This window comes from Engraulis encrasicolus, chromosome 13 (assembly GCF_034702125.1).
Source record: "Engraulis encrasicolus isolate BLACKSEA-1 chromosome 13, IST_EnEncr_1.0, whole genome shotgun sequence".
Classification (NCBI taxonomy): domain Eukaryota; kingdom Metazoa; phylum Chordata; class Actinopteri; order Clupeiformes; family Engraulidae; genus Engraulis; species Engraulis encrasicolus.
In genome coordinates this window covers 27,955,831-27,973,210 of record NC_085869.1, presented here as the reverse complement: position 1 = coordinate 27,973,210, position 17,380 = coordinate 27,955,831, and the positions used below count along the sequence as shown (strand labels likewise).

The window sequence follows — 17,380 nt, the reverse complement described above, 5'->3', positions numbered from 1 at the left end:
CTTTCATCTCCCTCTCTCTCTCTCTCTCTCCCTCCCTGAGCAGGCCCTACTACAGAGGGCCCTATCTTCTTTGATTCCTTTTCAAGAGAATTCACAAACTCATGATATGCTGATGCCAGTGACTGGTGCAGGTGCTCACACCAAAATGGTCCAGAAAAACAGCCAATGGATTTAGAAGAAGCCTTTGAACTACAGACACACACAAAGTTGTTAGTTTGCTGAGCATGATGTGTTTAATTTTGTAAAGTTTGCATTCAATAAAGGTATTACATAGGCAACGTAAAATACAAACCCCAACTCCGGTGAAGTTGGGACGTTTGGTAAACTGAGAATAAAATCAAAATGCTATCATTTTCAAAACATTCAATGCATTCCTTAGATGGAGAATAGTGAAAAGACAACATATCAAGTGTTAAAACCGAGAAAAAATATTGTTTTAGGGGACATATGTACTCATTTCTAATTTGATAACTGCAACATGTCTCAAATAAGTTGGGACGGGGATCAGTGACATGTAATAAACATCCAAATAAGATAAAACAACAAAGAAGAACATTTCAAAATGAATTGTACTGATGGACCATATTAGTGTCCAAGACCATCACAGAGAGGCTGAGTCACTCAGAATTAAAGATGCAGAGGGAACTATTACCATAGTTATTACATAAAGTTTTGAATTCCCTTCATTTACTGTGATTGAGTGTATATAAGACATATTTTTGTCATTAAAATCATTGTATAGGTTCATGACATCATGAAATATATATTGGCTGTAGTCTCACTCTAGCACTCCGAGAATTACACTTGACCAAAACTTGACCATATTAAGAACACTTCATGTGTGCAAATGATAGAGGGGTTTAACATTCCCCTATCTACCCGTAACCTGATTTACATCATATCAGGTAAATCCACCCGAGCTCACTTGAAATAGACCCAGAAGACATGGGAAACTGTCCGTTGCTTACAAAAGTCAGCAGAAGTTGCAGAAGTCAATTATTTTTGAAAATAATAGAGTCTTGCGCATCCTGTGTTACAGTGAAAATTGACCATGTAACTTGTGTTAGTGCTAACTTCAAAAGTCAGCCTCCATGATGGCATGGGGGTGCAGTAGCACATTGGTTAAGCTGTTCTAACTCACCTGTAGAGTTAATACAGTACTGAATGAAATGAATGGGTTTTAAATAGCATGAAAAGCCACTCGTGCATTATATTTTGAAGGGAGATCTTCGATTACTGCCACATAGTAAGGGCAAATTGCATTCTCTACAATGTTTTAACAGTTTAACTCCAACATAAGGACCAGCAGGACATAAAATGGCTGGCTTTTGGTCAAGTCCTGTCACACTGTAAGCACTACAGAAAGGAAAACATTGCAAAACATGACAAGGAATACACCTACCATTTAAGCTGTTGAAATCATGTCCAAGATAGGAATCAACACTGTTTTTATAGTGTTGTTCTTTGTTTTGTTTTTAGTCTTCCTCGACATTTGCTGCCTTTTGAGACGCGTTGGATTTACATATTCATGAATATCCCCCAAAACAATATTTTTTGTCAGTTTTGATGGCTGATATGTTTTCTTTGTACCGTTCTCCAACTAATGTCAGAACCAGACTTTTTGAAAATGGCAGTATTTTGTTATTATTCACAATTAACCTTGCGTCGCAACTTCTATGGAGTTGGGGTTTGTACATTTACTGCACGACATCCTTGTAATTGCATATTAAATTGGCACATTGTGAGTTCATTCCCTTCAGAGCTGCTGGCCTCATTGTATTGATCACACTGTCTTATTGTTCAATGAGAACGCAGATCACTTCCTCACTGTCCAACACCAGAGAGCATGGGTGTCAATATACACTGTTGACTATGTATTGCCCCATCCGGTTGACCTCAAGTGACTAAGGTTAAAAAACAAAAGCAAAAAAAATACAATAACATGTTGATGGAGAGATACATTTATTTTGCTTGCTTTCTTGCCTGAGCTTCAAATGTTACTGACGTTGGTGCTGACCTCTACATACTGTCACTGATTCTAATCCAGCGATGGGCAACCTGGATTCAGATGCTGGCTAATCCAGTGCCATGTATTCAAAATTACCTTGTTTTTTATCTGTCCAATTCAACAAGGTCATAGTCTAATAAGACAGGTAAAACCAGGTCATTTGGAATATGTGGCACTGGATTATAGCTTCTGAATCCAGGTTGCCCATCACTGGTTGGCATGTATTTTGCTCATTGACTCAATCCTGACGCCAATAAGAATGTTTGCATCTATATGATTACCCATATTGACGCCAATGAGAGAGAGGGAGTAACATTAATTGACTCCAATAACGGAGCGTATCCAAGGCAGGAAGAAAGGCACCCTCATGTAGACTTCTGGGTAGTTTACGCTGTCGCAGGGCTGCGTTGTGTAGGCCGTAGTGCCGTAGAGAACTCTACTCTTCCCCTTCCCACACAGCAGAGGACCCCCGGAGTCGCCCTGACAACACAAAATACACACACACACACAACAATTAGCAGTCACCATGGCAACATACAACACCACAAACGAATCATACTCTTCTACTGTACACTCTGCTCTTGTGCACTTGTCCTTGTTTGAAGTCACTTAAGATAAAAGTGTTTGCTAAATGTAATGTAATATCATTTTATGTAAAAAAAAAAAAAAGCCAAAAAAAACAGCAGTTACCATAGCAACACAACAATCAGCATCCAGCTTCTCTCGTGTCTCGCCATCTCTCCTGCTGGTCTGGGTCTCTCTCCCATCAGCCATCCTGCCTGGCAGAACCCCCATCTGCCTGTATTACCCATCTCCCCTGGTGTACACCTGTCTAATTCAGCATCTTACCTGGTGGAAGACATCAGCAATCTGCCTTACTGAGGCGTCTTACCTGGCAAAAAGCTCCCTGTGTTACATCTTCTGTCCCATTCAAACATCTCTGCCCCCGTCCACCTTACCTGGCGGCAACCCTCTCTGTCTAACTCATCTCACCTGGCAGAAGCCGTCTTTGCCATCGGAGATGCTGCAGGCCATCTGGTCTTGGTTGTAGTACTTCTCCCAGGAATCTTTGCAGGTTGAGCCTTTGTCCAGGGTGACGGTAGTCTCGTAGAGGACCGACTCTGCACCCCCACCCAGCACCCTCTTGCCCCAGCCGGCCACCTCGCACTGTGTACCTGGCTTCAGGTAGCCAAACTTCTTTGGCAGCTTGAACACCGACACAAATCTGGTCAGGTTCACTGGATGGTCCAGCTGGGAGGGGAGGGAGGTTGAGAGAGAGAGAGACACAAACACACAGGTGTTAGAGAGCTGGACTGAGGTTACGTACGTACAGGTACATGCCTAGCATCACACACACTCACCTTGAGCAGCATGATGTCGTGTTGGTGGCCCCGTGGATCATCAGCAGGTACAGGCTTGGTGGGGTACTTAGGGTGGGGGATGGACTTAGATACACCAACACGCTGCTGGCTCTTCTCAGCCTTGCTGATGTTGTGGGCACCAAGGACTACGACATCTGGCTTGGACCTGAAACCACAAATCAATGGCAGAATATTTGCTCACAGGGCCACACGGAAACTCCCCCATACTGCTAATGTCATAAAAGGACCCCCCCCCCCTCTAGCTCCGCCCCTACTACAAATCATCAAACAGTACAGAACGGTACGGTACTGTACCGTACTTAAATATGCAATAAAAAGTCATAATTATTAGAATGTAGTACTGTATTTCCTACATTTTGTAGGAGCAGCATTTTGTCATCTATAAGGCCTAGACCAGGGGTGTCAAACTCAAATTGACCGAGGGCCAAAATCAAAATCTGGAACGAAGTCGCGGGCCGAACTCAACCATTACTTTTTAAAAATGGACTAAAATAGTGCATGCATGTTCATACTTAAGTTTAAATTTCACATACACTCTTTTCCATCATATTTGTTAGTTAAAATGTGTCTGCACATCCTGTGACACAGCAAATTTCATGTTTAACTTGTGTTACGCTATACACTAAAGGTGTATGTGGGACAACTGTAATAGACATTTGAAATGATCTCGCGGGCCAAATAAAATGGCTCCGCGGGCCAAATTTGGCCCCCGGGCCTGAGTTTGACATCCCTGGCCTATGCTCTTTATATGATGTCAAAAAAGCATATACACACATATGTAATGTAGGTATTTTTTATGTATATAACTTTTTCACTATAATTCTCAGATGAAAATGTCATTTTCAAAACATCACTTAAATCTTTCGTCATCAGTTATATATTCAAGAGAGAGAGAGAGAGAAACAACATCCTCTTCTGCAACATCACACTCAAGGACCGAGGACCCTGAGAAAGATAGATAGAGAGAGAGAGAGAGAGAGAGAGAGACTTACTCCAGGCAGTGTGCAGCAGTGAGCACGTAGTCTTCTCTGATCAGCACTCCTCCACACACATGTGCCTTCTCCTGCCCCGTCTGTAGTGAGGCCATGTAGGGTCGCGAGTGCGGCTTGGCCTCCTTACCCCCAAAGATGCCACTCTGCATGGCACCTGTACACACAAACACAACACAACACACACACACATACACACACACACACACACACACACACACAAACACAAACATAAACACACACACACACACACACACTTTAACTTAAAGAACATTAAAGCACATGTATACATAGAAAAGAACAGGAAGACTACAACACAGCAGCTTCAAACGTATATTTTTGTTCCTCTTCATGTTTGACATACAGTATGTCACAGAAGTGAGTACACCCAATTTTTGCAAATTTGTAAGTATATCTTATTATCTTTTCATAGGCCGTGTTTGCCCGAAACGTCTCACAATGAAAAGGGATGAAAAGGGAGGTCATCGGTGTGTATTTCATCTTCGCCTTACATTAAACTTTTACATTTTGAGTCTACACCTGGTTAAAATGAGATGGGTGTGAGATTTTAATGAAATCCTATGGAGAGTATCATGATTTGCTTCAGTAGTCACAGTGCATGTTGACATGCATGTTTCTTTTAGGTGTAATTCAGATTTCCAATGTTGACGGCATTCATACATCGCCAAACCATGTCAGTCCCACTACCATGCTTGGCTAGCCAGATGATACACTTTTTTGTAAAAAAAAGCAAACAAGTATCAAATACCACACTACTCTACTCTCTACTGAACTGAACTAAAGTGAGTAAAAACAGATGAGTAATATTAAAAACAGATGATTGTACAAATGAAAGTCTTACCTGACAGAGAGAGATGAGAGAGGAGCAGCAACATCAACATCCTTCACAGCAGAAAGAAAGTAACATATCTCTCTCTCTCTGTCTCTCTCTCTCTCTCTGTCTCTCTCGCTCGCTCGCTAGGTCTCTCTCTCTCACGTACGCACGCACGCATGCACGTACACATGCACGCGCACACACACACACACACACACACACACACACACACACACACACACACACACACACACACACACACACACACACACACACACACACACACACCACCACCCCACTCATGTTTGCACTCTCTCGCTCTCTCTCTTTCTCTCACACGCACACGCACACACACACAGGAAACCCTGACAGCATCATAGCGTGGTGGAAACTTAAGTTGACACCTGTGCAAACTAGCAGCCCACCAACACATAGCAGGCACAATGTTGTGGTGGGGTCCCAAACACACACACACACACACACACACACACACACACACACACACACACACACACACACACACACACACACACACGCACACGCACGCACGCAGGCAGGCAGGCAGGCACACACACACACACACCATAGAATCACACTCTCTTTCAACACACTTTAGATTCTTACTATGAACTTTTACAGTCTGTCATCCATTCCCTCTCTGTCTCACATGAATAGTGAAAACGTGCATTTAATTTCAAATAAAAAATGTAACAATATTAATGGGCTAACAAATGTTTGATATTTCTTGAAATTATTTAGATCCCATCGGGACAAGTTTGGGAAGGACTGGCTTTAGTCCTGGACCAGCCCTGTAGACCCGTTCGCAATTTTGAGTTGAGGGCGTTTCTCACTGGATTTGAGTTAGTGGGTTCCTAGACATTAAAAATCACGGAGGTGTTCGTCCACCATAGTGCCAGATTTTTCACAATATGGCCGCCAAATATGGCCGCAATTGCCTATGACAAATATCTGTCTTTTTACTTTTAAACTGTTTATACACATGTCATACATAAAGTCTGACCAATTGTTTGAGAGGAATTCCATTCTGACAATTACATGAGGAGGATGTGTGATTTTGACCTTAAAAGGTCATTGCCAAGGTCAAATTTGCTATTCTGAAGAGCGTTAATAGACTTCCATTGTAAAAATGAGAGACAAATGATCAATTATGGCATGAGGAGTTATTTGCTGATATTACTATGATTATTTGTGTCAGTATAGTCCTTAAAAGGTCAAGGTCAATGTCAATGTCAAGGTCTTTTCCCTATTCTGAAGAACTCAGCCATGTGCTTGCCCATTAAGTCATTATTAAGAATAAGGAACTGCCACTTAATGTAAATCTAACATTTCTAACATTTAATATTTCTTAACACATGATGGACCATCATAGCATAAATAATTAATGAATAAATGTGATGATAAAGACCTAGGCTTAAATTAAGCCAAAAACACAATACATTTACTAAGGTGGAACATTGTAACATTGTAGTGATTTATTTATTTTAACTCAAAAAATCATGTTATCATTATGATATCATATCTTATGATAATGGTTTCAGGCATTTTAATGGCAGGAGTATGCCAGGTGTGTGCTCCTGCCACCCAGTTGCTTAGGCTCATGCCTTATTTTGGGGTCGTTGGTTCTTGCAAGTATGTTGCAGACTCTATGAACTAGAAATGCCCCTCTCTAAATGTGCCCTCTTATAGCACTACTGATGGGAGGAAGAGCATTGATTCCAGCACCATAAGATATCCAGCCTGCTCTACATCTACCGGTTTCAAGATGTCGACAACTGAAGAAAAGAATTACGAAACAAGGTCAGAGTGTTCACATTCATCTAAAAACTCTAAATCATCAAAGCGCTCTGCTAGATCAGCAGCTAGCTTAGCCGCAGTTGGGGCACGAGCTAGGGCTGAAGCTGCACGTACCAGAGCAACTTATGCACAGAAGGAGATTGATCTTAAAGTAGAGAAGACACGTCTCGAAGCCACATTGGAGGCCTTAGAGCAAGAGAAAGAAGCTGAGGCCGCTGATGCTGAAGCTAATGTATTGGAATCTGCAGTTGATTCGGCATTCATGGGGGAGCTCACTGGAGCTCATGACATTGACCAAGGCTCATCATATCATTCAGTTGAGAGAACAGAGAAATATGTTCAAGAACAGTATGACTATGTGAAAGCTAAGGGGCCAACAGATGATCTGGAACAGGATAAAATTGCCGATTTCACTCCTTCAGCAGCTGTTCACCCCAATTCGCCTGATGATGCTCATCAACATAATGAGCCACCTAGTCAACGTGAGCGTTTGCCTGCGAAAGCCACAACATCTACTGCAACAGCCACTAATACAACGCGACAGCCGCTGCAATTCACAGTGAAAAAAGAGGGTGCATCTAGTGCACCACGTCCAGCATCTGAGCCAAGGACGCCACGGACACCCAGAAACAATACAGTGCATGACAACAACCCACAGGTAGGGGGATACAGTTCAAATGCATCAGTCCTCGGAAGGTTCCTTGCTCGTCGTGAGCTACTTACAGCCGGACTAACAAAGTTCGACGACAAACCCGAAAACTACTGGGCCTGGAGGTCCGCCTTCTCTAATGCCACTGAAGGCCTGGGTCTGAAACCTAGTGAGGAGCTCGACCTGCTAGCTAAGTGGCTAGGACCTGAGTCTGCTGAGCACGCAAGGAGAGTGAGATCTGCTCGCATCAACCAGGGGCGGAGTGGCCCACCTTTTCCCACCGGGAGAATTTTCCCCTTGGCGGCCCTCTTTTAAAAAATAAAAAAAACAAACAAAAAAAAAATAACAAAGCGAACAACATGGTTTCCTAACCAAAAAGACAAAAGCCACGAAATCTGCAGTCGTACTACATGTGGACATTAGTGTTGTCAAAATATCAACCTGAAGTGGAGAATTGTAGCCTACACCTTGATGAAATGCACAGCCAGTGGTGTAGTCTACGTAAAACGCAGGTATACGCACCCATTTCAAAATTTCAGGGATTACAGTATACCCACTTAAAATTGATTGATCCATTATTTACAATAGCAGAAATATATACAGTATATCCACATCGAAAAATGCTCAAATATACAGTATACCCACTTCAAAAAGTAGACTACACCACTGGAGCCATCATCACAGTCCAAAGCATTCATAGGCCTACTAGGTTAGGCTACATCACGCTACTGTTCCATGCAAATGTGCACTCCACTGTCATTTTGACAGTTTGAAATTGAAATATCGTTTAACGAAGTGTCGAAGATTTGCCAACATTTTTTCATTAATATTTACAATTATTTATTGGAAATTAACAGATAATATCTTGGATGTAAACTAGCTTCATTTTACTCTTAACTGTGGTTCTGTGACTGTTGGGGTTTCTGTGTAATTCTGGGGCTCTTCCTGTGTGTCCACCGAGAACAGCTGCCCTGTCGTAAAACTTAGCTTCAGGGGTGTGGGTTATCACAGCCCTCTGGCCGAGTAGCTCAGGCCCACTGGCCACAGACACTTGGTCTGGGCGATGCAATACTCAGGAGTGATCATTTCCTTATTTGACTTAAGAGTCAGTTAGAGGCTGAACTGACCATGTTTATTCTGGTATCTTCTTGTATGCACTGATGCTTTGACCATGTTTGTTACATGATGTAATACACTTGTGGTGTTTAAATACTGATCTCAGATGCAGAACGGAAGAAGAGCTGGGGACAACTGGGGATGCGCTTGGCGGATGGGCGCTAAAGCCCTGATGCTAAAGGCACTAGGCTATGCTACATTATGGTATTCTAAGGGTTAACTGAATTGCTCTTCTCACTTGCAATGTATCAATAAATGTAACTATCTTAATGGCAATGGCATTCGTCTTCTCCTGTGATTTCCTGGCTTCTGGTTCCTTTCCTGTTCTCCTGCACAAAGATGGGTAATGTATGCTTATGGCTGATTGAGCCCAATTCACTAAATAATAACTAAGTATGTAATGGTAATAACAATAATATAAGTACTTAGGTATTAATTGGTAAATGGTAAACATACACGAGTCAGATAGCGGGTAAGATGGTTATCCATTGTGCAACAGGCAATAGCCCAGATTAAGTCTTATTAATTAAATTGGGTTATGGACTATTTTATTGGCCCAGCTAATAATCTTAATTAGCAATGTGGGTTAATAAAAAAGTTACAACAGAAGACAGGATGAGCATGGGCACAAAGTTTTGAGTGTGGGGATTTTTAGAAGAGTAGGCTTACAAAATATAGTATAGTAGCCTATAGCTTACAAAAAGTCTGTCTACATTGTGCAATAAACCCACCATGCAGCAAATAAGCCAAACCTAGCTACTTCAAAGCACAACCATAAGTCAACAAAATGTATAACCAAACGGTGTAGGCCTACCTTAAAACGCTGTCTTCGTCGCAGCAAATGTCTTTGTTTCTTGCAATCACTCTACTTTAATCCACAGCTTAGCCTACACACCCAGCACTGGTCACATCAGAATCTTGTGTGGTAATTATTTTGTTCCATTTCTTCAGACATAGGCTACATCCTAAATGTACCACATATAAATATATGTATGATAATAATATTATTTCGACTATAAGGAGATATACTGGTAGTTCTAACAAATCAAAACAAAACCCATTGCTTCTGTTAGGTGCAGTTCTCTTCCTTACCACTTGGTGGAGTCTGTTCGTAACCCAAGTCAATAACCACAGAGCAAGTGAATCTGGACTGGAAAGACTGTAAACTGTAACAGTCGTGTGGAAATCGGAAAATAAATCATAATGTATTAATATTTCCATCCTTTGGTAACCAATCTACATATCACAGGTTCTTCAAATACTGAAAACGAAACTGTGTTACTAAGATCTTGTAAACTTCCGCGATCTACGGTGTATGAAAATTATCAGTAGAGAAGGGGTGTGGCCAATTTACTGTTTGACACCGTCAGTGAGGTCTTGCCGTCTGGTATACGGTATAAATACTGGCTAGTCAGCTGGGTAAAGATGTAGAGAAGTGGGAAGTGGGAAGTCAGTGCATGGAAGTACAATTTCAAATTTCAGGGCTGGCTAAGAACGCAGAGCGGCTGTAGTATTACATTTCACGGCCGCGGCCCACCGGGACAAGTCCCCGATCTCCCGACGGCCACTCCGCGCCTGGCATCAACTACCCTGGCGAGGTCCTCAGCATGGTCTGGCAAAGATTAGCGCTGATCTAAAACCCGGAGGATCCGGTTGGAGAGCCGGGTCAAGACCTCATCCGAACAGACCGGATGGCTGTCGTGCATTGATCCGCCAAAGGCGGGTCAGACGGCATTTCATTAATATGTCAACAAAATGGCAGTTACAGCGCGAGAAATTGTGAAACCGGAATATATCCTCTTTAGTTGACTACAACAGCCATTCTCTAATCTCCCTAGTATGCTGTTCAGTCACGAACACTCACTGAGTAAAACTGAACCAACTCCCGCCTCGTCATTCATCGAGCCTGTTTGATCCGTCCAGCCTGTTGTGGCCAATTGAGTCGCGGATCCCCGCTCCCTATGTGTGTGCTTCTGACTCTGTTGAGGTCTACATTTCTAAATGTTAACAGTGCTCTGCCAACGCTTTAACATCTCAGTCTGTAGGGTAGCCTACTCTTAGGGAAATTATAGTCTACAGACGTGACTCTACTATCACTCACTGCGTTACAGCGTACAGTCTTTAAAGCCACTGCTGTCACTCCCCTCGTCCGAGTCACTCAGCAGCGGCGCCCTCGGTGACACGGTGAGACGAATCCTGAATGAGTTGTTGGTAGCAGCGAATCCCCTACGGATCGGATCAATGCTTAAGTTTCGAGTGTGCGAGTCGCAAGGCAACTCTGCAGCGGAAGCGAGTGGTCATCTGCTGCTCGCCTCCTAACTGTCCCTGCTCAACTAGACTTCTGCTCCCAAATATTTGACTTTTAGTCTTCTTAAATACAAACACACACATTATTTATTGCAAAATAAGGAACATGCCGTTTCACTGCTGCCAAAGGCTGTTCGAGTTGTGGGTGCATGTTTAGTGAGGAGACCCAGGTGGGTCGGATCTCAGCACGAGTTTAGGAACTGTGACATTCATAAAGTGAGTTTTGTTGATCAAACTGTCTTACTCTTTGATTTATCAACGTGAATTGATAAATGGAACAACAAAGGCGAGGCGCATAGCTACTTAACGGCAGAAACGCTTTAAAAAATACATTATTATTATTTATTTTTATTTATTTTAAATAAGTGATCCGTGTGATCCGAGTGATCCGTCTAATCCGGATACCCTCCTTGGAATGATCCAATCAATCCGGACGCCTCAAAGATTCGAGTTAAGCACCTCTAGCAAAGATTAGAGGAAGTGTACGGATCACCAGAGGCCATGGAGGCATCTCTCTTTAGTAAGCTTGAACGCTTCCCCAAGTTCACCAGTAGAGAACATAAGCGGCTGCGGGAGCTAGGTGACCTCCTCCTGGAAATTGAGGCAGCCAAGGATGGATACCTGCCTGGACACGGCGCGAGGCATTAACCCGATCGTGCAGAAATTGCCCTTCAACCTGCAGGAGAAGTGGATGGTGCATGGCACGAAGTATAAAGAAAAACACCACACTGTCTTCCCACCCTTCTCCGTATTTGCCGACTTCATTCATGCTGAAGCGAAGATGAGGAATGACCCGAGTTTTGCTTCTGCAGCTCCCAGCAACATGCCACCTAAAGGGGAGAAATTCTCATCAAAATCAGCTAAAATCCCAATAGCTGTGCATAAAACAGAGGTAGACAATCCTGCCAAGGGAGATGAGACCAAGGGTTCAGACAATCTAAAGAAAGAGTGTCCCATACATAAAAAGCCACACCCCCTACCCAAGTGTAGAGCCTTTAGTAGGGATGGGCATACGGTGATTTTTTTCCCGTCGATCGTCGGGAGAATTAATGATTAATAATCGGTTAACCATTAACATTTTTATATTAAAAACAGCACACATTTAGGCCCATCATGTTCTATACTCTTGTATAACAAAAATAAATTAAAAAAACAATGTTTTTCTTCGAGGATTTGTTTTTATTAACAACACAAGTGTTAAAAGATTAACAAGAAAAGTTAAACCTGAACTGGTGCGTCATTGCGCATCCCGCAAAAGGGGGAGGCTTCAAATTGCGAGTCAACGACGGGAGGCATAGTGGCAGGTGATAGTGATGTAGCTCTCCGAGGTTAACGCGGTCCAACCATCTTTGCAATCAGTTCGGTGATCTTCTCTGCTCTGTGTGCACTGCAGCTCCTTCTGTTCCAGGCTAACATCGAGTCGAGGCTAGGTTGAGATAGAGATGAATCACCGCTGTCTTTTACAATGCTTGGATGCGCGGTGTTCAAGTGATACATCATGGTCGTTGTCGATGAACTGTATTTGTAATTTGCATTGCAGTAATTACAGAACACTTTGTCATTTTCTAACCGAAAATGGTCCCACGCCACACTTCGCCGTGACCTCTTCATGGTTAGGCAAAGCCCGCTCTATGGAAGCTCGCATGTAAACAAACGAGTCAAGCCAGGGTAGACCTATGGTGATGGTGAGATATTGCCCCCTGCTGCCCAAAGTGTGTAGGTACTAGGTGTAACAGCGAAATGCATTGAGGACGTGCACTAATGACCTACATTCAAGGTTTTTTTTTTTTTAACGGTTCGTCGGCGAAAATTAATTTCCTCGACGAAATGTTTAATGATCAATCGTCGGTTAATCGATTAATTGTGCCCGTCCCTAGCTTTTAGAGCAAAACTGCTGGACGAGCGTAAGGCCTTCCTTAAGGAGAACGGCATATGCTTCCGCTGTTGTTCCTCAACCTCCCACCAAGCTAAGGACTGCAAGGCCATCATCCAGTGCTCTGAATGCAACAGCACATTGCAGCCCTTCATGCCGGCCCTGCACCATGGTCAACAAAGCCAGCTAGCGCCCCCTCTGTAGAGCATGGCGGGGAGGGAGAGGAATCTACTCCTGCTTCGGTTGCTACCTCAATCTGCACAGAGGTCTGTGGGGACAGCGCGGCTACCAAGTCCTGTGCCAAAATCTGTCTGGTCTACATATATCCCAAAGACCAACCTGCGAAGAAGACAAGTGCATACGCAATCCTAGATGACCAGAGTAATAGGTCACTAGCCAGGTCATCATTCTTCGAGATGTTCAATGTAGCCGACAATACTTCTCCCTACACACTCAAAACCTGTGCATTTGTTTCAGCTGCTACTGGCCGCAGGGCAAAGGGGTTCATCGTGGAATCGGCTGATGAAAAGACCACTCTAGCTCTGCCTACACTCGTCGAGTGTGACCAACTCCCTGACAATCGGGCAGAGATTCCCACGCCAGCTGCTGTGAAGTACCATCCGCACCTGAAGTCACTTGCCTCCAAGATACCTCCCCTTGACCCTAAGGCAGATATCTTACTTCTTTTAGGAAGAGACATTATTCAGGCGCACAAGGTCCTTGAGCAGCGCAACGGCCCCCCACATGCTCCCTTCGCCCAGCGACTAGCCCTCGGCTGGGTGGTGGTAGGAGATGTGTGTATCAACGGCGCACACGTACCCTCGCCTGTGAACACCTACAGAACCTACGTTCTTGAGAATGGACGTCCCAGCGTTCTGTGTCCCTGTCTCAACAAGATTGAAATCAAAGAGAAGCTCAACCACCCTCGCCAGTTCCAGAATCCTTCAGTCTCAGAACAACCGTCCTTGCCGAGTGACAAAACGCGACTCATGGGGGAGTCCATCTTCTGCCACACGAAGGACGACGACAAGACAGCACCTTCGATGGAGGATCTTGCCTTCCTGAGGATCATGGAGAAGGAACTGACACAGGGTGAGGACAACAGCTGGCAGGCTCCACTCCCCTTCCGCAGTCCACGCCAGCGCCTGCCAAACAACCGTGAGCAGGCAAGGACCCGTCTCGCTGCAGTCACCAAGACACTCAGGAAACACCCTGAGAGGAAAGAGCATTTCACTGTGTTCATGAGCAAGCTCTTCGACAATGGACATGCTGAAGTGGCACCACCCTTACCACCAGATGAGGAGTGCTGGTATCTACCGTTCTTCGGGGTATATCACCCTCAGAAGCCTGGACAGGTGAGGGTGGTATTCGACTCCAGCGCGCAACACCAAGGGGTGTCCCTCAACGATGTCCTCCTCACGGGCCCAAACATGAACAACAGTTTGCTCGGGGTACTGCTGCGGTTTAGGAGGGAGCCAGTAGCAGTTACGACTGACATCCAGCAGATGTTCCATTGCTTCGTTGTACGTGAGAATCATCGGAACTTTCTGCGCTTCCTCTGGCATCGCAACAATGACCTGGATGACGACGTTGTTGAGTATAGGATGTGCGTACACGTCTTCGGAAATAGCCCATCACCATCCGTGGCCACGTACGGGCTCCGAAGAGCTGCTGAAGAGGGAGAGGGGGAGTACGGCACGGAGGCCAGGCTGTTCGTTGAGAGGAATTTCTATGTCGACGATGGCCTTTTGTCTGTCCCTTCAGAAGAGGAAGCCATCACTCTTCTTCACAACACTCAAGACATGCTGGCCCTCTCCAACCTCCGGCTTCACAAGATCTTGTCAAACAGGGTGGCTGTGATGAGAGCCTTCCCTCCTGAAGATCTGGCTAAGGGGATGAAAGATCTGGATCTCAGCACAGACCCCCCTCCCATGCAGAGAAGCTTAGGGGTGAGCTGGAACATTTCAGGAGACGTCTTCACCTTCCAAGTTGCTGATGCGGAGAAGCCTTACACAAGACGTGGGGTCCTGTCAACTGTAAACAGTCTGTTCGACCCACTGGGTTTCCCTGCCCCTGTAAGCATTCAAGGACGGTCCATACTGAGGGAGCTCACCGCAGAGTCATGCGACTGGGATGCCCCTCTCCCTGAGGAAAAGTACAGAGAATGGAAGTTATGGAGGGACTCTCTGAAGGAGCTTGAACAGCTGAAGATCCCGCGCCAGTACACGTCCAGAAACAACAGTTCTAAGGCTCAAGCTGTGTGCTGCGGTCCTGGCTGTGGAGATTGCAGACGCCATTGTGGATGAGATGGACACCATCTTTGACGCTATGACCTTCTACTCAGACAGTAAAGTGGTCCTAGGCTACATTCACTGTTCGACCCACTGGGTTTCACTGCCCCTGTAAGCATTCAAGGACGGTCCATACTGAGAGAGCTCACCGCAGAGTCATGCGACTGGGATGCCCCTCTCCCTGAGGAAAAGTACAGAGAATGGAAGTTATGGAGGGACTCTCTGAAGGAGCTTGAACAGCTGAAGATCCCGTGCCAGTACACGTCCAGAAACAACAGTTCTAAGGCTCAAGCTGTGTGCTGCGGTCCTGGCTGTGGAGATTGCAGACGCCATTGTGGATGAGATGGACACCATCTTTGACGCTATGACCTTCTACTCAGACAGTAAAGTGGTCCTAGGCTACATTCACATACCAAGTCCTGTGCCAAAATCTGTCTGGTCTACATATATCCCAAAGACCAACCTGCGAAGAAGACAAGTGCATACGCAATCCTAGATGACCAGAGTAATAGGTCACTAGCCAGGTCATCATTCTTCGAGATGTTCAATGTAGCCGACAATACTTCTCCCTACACACACTCAAAACCTGTGCAGGTGTGTCAGCGGCTGCTTGCCGCAGGGCAGAGGGGTTCATCGTGGAATCGGCTGATGAAAAGACCACTCTAGCTCTGCCTACACTCGTCGAGTGTGACCAACTCCCTGACAATCGGGCAGAGATTCCCACGCCAGCTGCTGTGAAGTACCATCCGCACCTGAAGTCACTTGCCTCCAAGATACCTCCCCTCAAGACGATTCTACGTCTATGTGAGCAATAGGGTGCAACGCATCAGGAGGTCAACAAGCCCTAATCAATGGAAGTACGTGCCCTCCGGCCAAAACCCAGCTGACCACGGCTCACGATCAGTCCCAGCAGGCAGCCTAACTCACACCTCATGGCTGTCTGGACCACCTTTTCTGCTGACATCAGCCGAAGCTGAACCTGCACCTAATTCCTTCGACTTGGTTGACCCCAGCACTGACTCTGACGTCCGCCCACAGATCACTTGTCATCTCAACAGGGTTACCAGTGACAAACTTCACCCTAAACGTTTTGAGAAGTTCTCCAGCTGGCGGTCACTCAATCGAGCAGTTGCTAGGCTTGTGCATGTTGCCCACTCCTTCACGCAGAGGAACAGCTGCAAGGGTTGGCACACCCATGAAGGACCCTGTCCCATAGAGGACTTGGAGGAAGCAAGAAACATTATAATTCGGGCTGTCCAACAAGATGCCTTTGCAGAGATGTTGGAATGCATCCGGGGAGGAGCAACAATTCCTAAGCAAAGCCCACTCCTCAGCCTGTGTCCTTACCTTGACAGTGCTGGCATTCTCAGGATTGGAGGACGCCTGTCCAAGTCGAACCTAGATGGAAAAGAAGTCAGTCCTGTGATCTTACCTGGGCAGAGCCACGTCACAACCTTGCTCATCCGCCATCATCACGAGCAGGTTCAGCACCAAGGGCGACACCTCACCGAGGGTGCTGTGAGAGCGGCAGGCCTGTGGATCATCAGTGGGAAACGGCGCATCAGCAGCGTCCTTCATCACTGCGTCACATGCAGAAGACTACGCAAGAAGATGGAGACTCAAAAGATGGCTGACTTACCTGCGGACCGCCTCAGCGCAGATCCTCCCTTCTCATTCGTGGGTGTGGACGTCTTCGGACCATGGATGGTCACAGCACGGCGTACCAGAGGAGGACTCGCTAGCAGCAAAAGATGGGCTGTGCTCTTTACATGCATGAGCACCAGAGCCGTACATATAGAAGTACTGGAGTCAATGGACTCATCAAGCTTCATCAACGCCCTACGGCGGTTCTTCTCAGTCAGGGGGCCTGCGAAGCAAATCAGAAGTGATTGTGGCACCAACTTCGTCGGGGCCTGTAAGGAGTTGCAGATGGACTCTGAGACCTGTGACAAGGAGGTGCAAGGATACCTCAGTGACAACGGGTGTAAGTGGATCTTTAACCCACCACACTCTTCGCACATGGGGGGCAGCTGGGAGCGGCTAATTGGACTCGCAAGGCGTATCCTGGACTTGATGCTGTTGAAAGTCAGCCCAGCAAAACTCACACACGAGGTC

General features: G+C 45.5%; 1 protein-coding gene across 1 annotated transcript; it reads right to left on the bottom strand.

Moving 5' to 3' along the window:
• Positions 1 to 2,185: 2,185 nt before the first annotated feature.
• On the bottom strand, positions 2,186 to 11,604 carry LOC134461434 (mast cell protease 2-like). Its single transcript, XM_063214365.1, has 5 exons — positions 11,595 to 11,604; positions 4,383 to 4,536; positions 3,370 to 3,535; positions 3,002 to 3,259; positions 2,186 to 2,488 (listed from the first exon to the last, which is right to left on the bottom strand). Exons 1-5 carry the CDS (start codon positions 11,602 to 11,604, stop codon positions 2,324 to 2,326), a joined length of 753 nt encoding a protein of 250 aa, XP_063070435.1. The 3' UTR covers positions 2,186 to 2,323.
• Between the last annotated feature and the right edge of the window lie 5,776 nt (positions 11,605 to 17,380).

Bases quoted from the DNA above. Each gene is read 5' to 3' on its own strand.
- LOC134461434 (XM_063214365.1), bottom strand. The intron at 3,536-4,382 runs GTAAGTCTCTCT...TTGTGGTTTCAG, and splicing joins ACTGCTGCACACTGCCTGGA to GTCCAAGCCAGATGTCGTAG. The intron at 2,489-3,001 runs GTGAGATGAGTT...TTGTGTTGTCAG, and splicing joins GCAAAGACGGCTTCTGCCAG to GGCGACTCCGGGGGTCCTCT.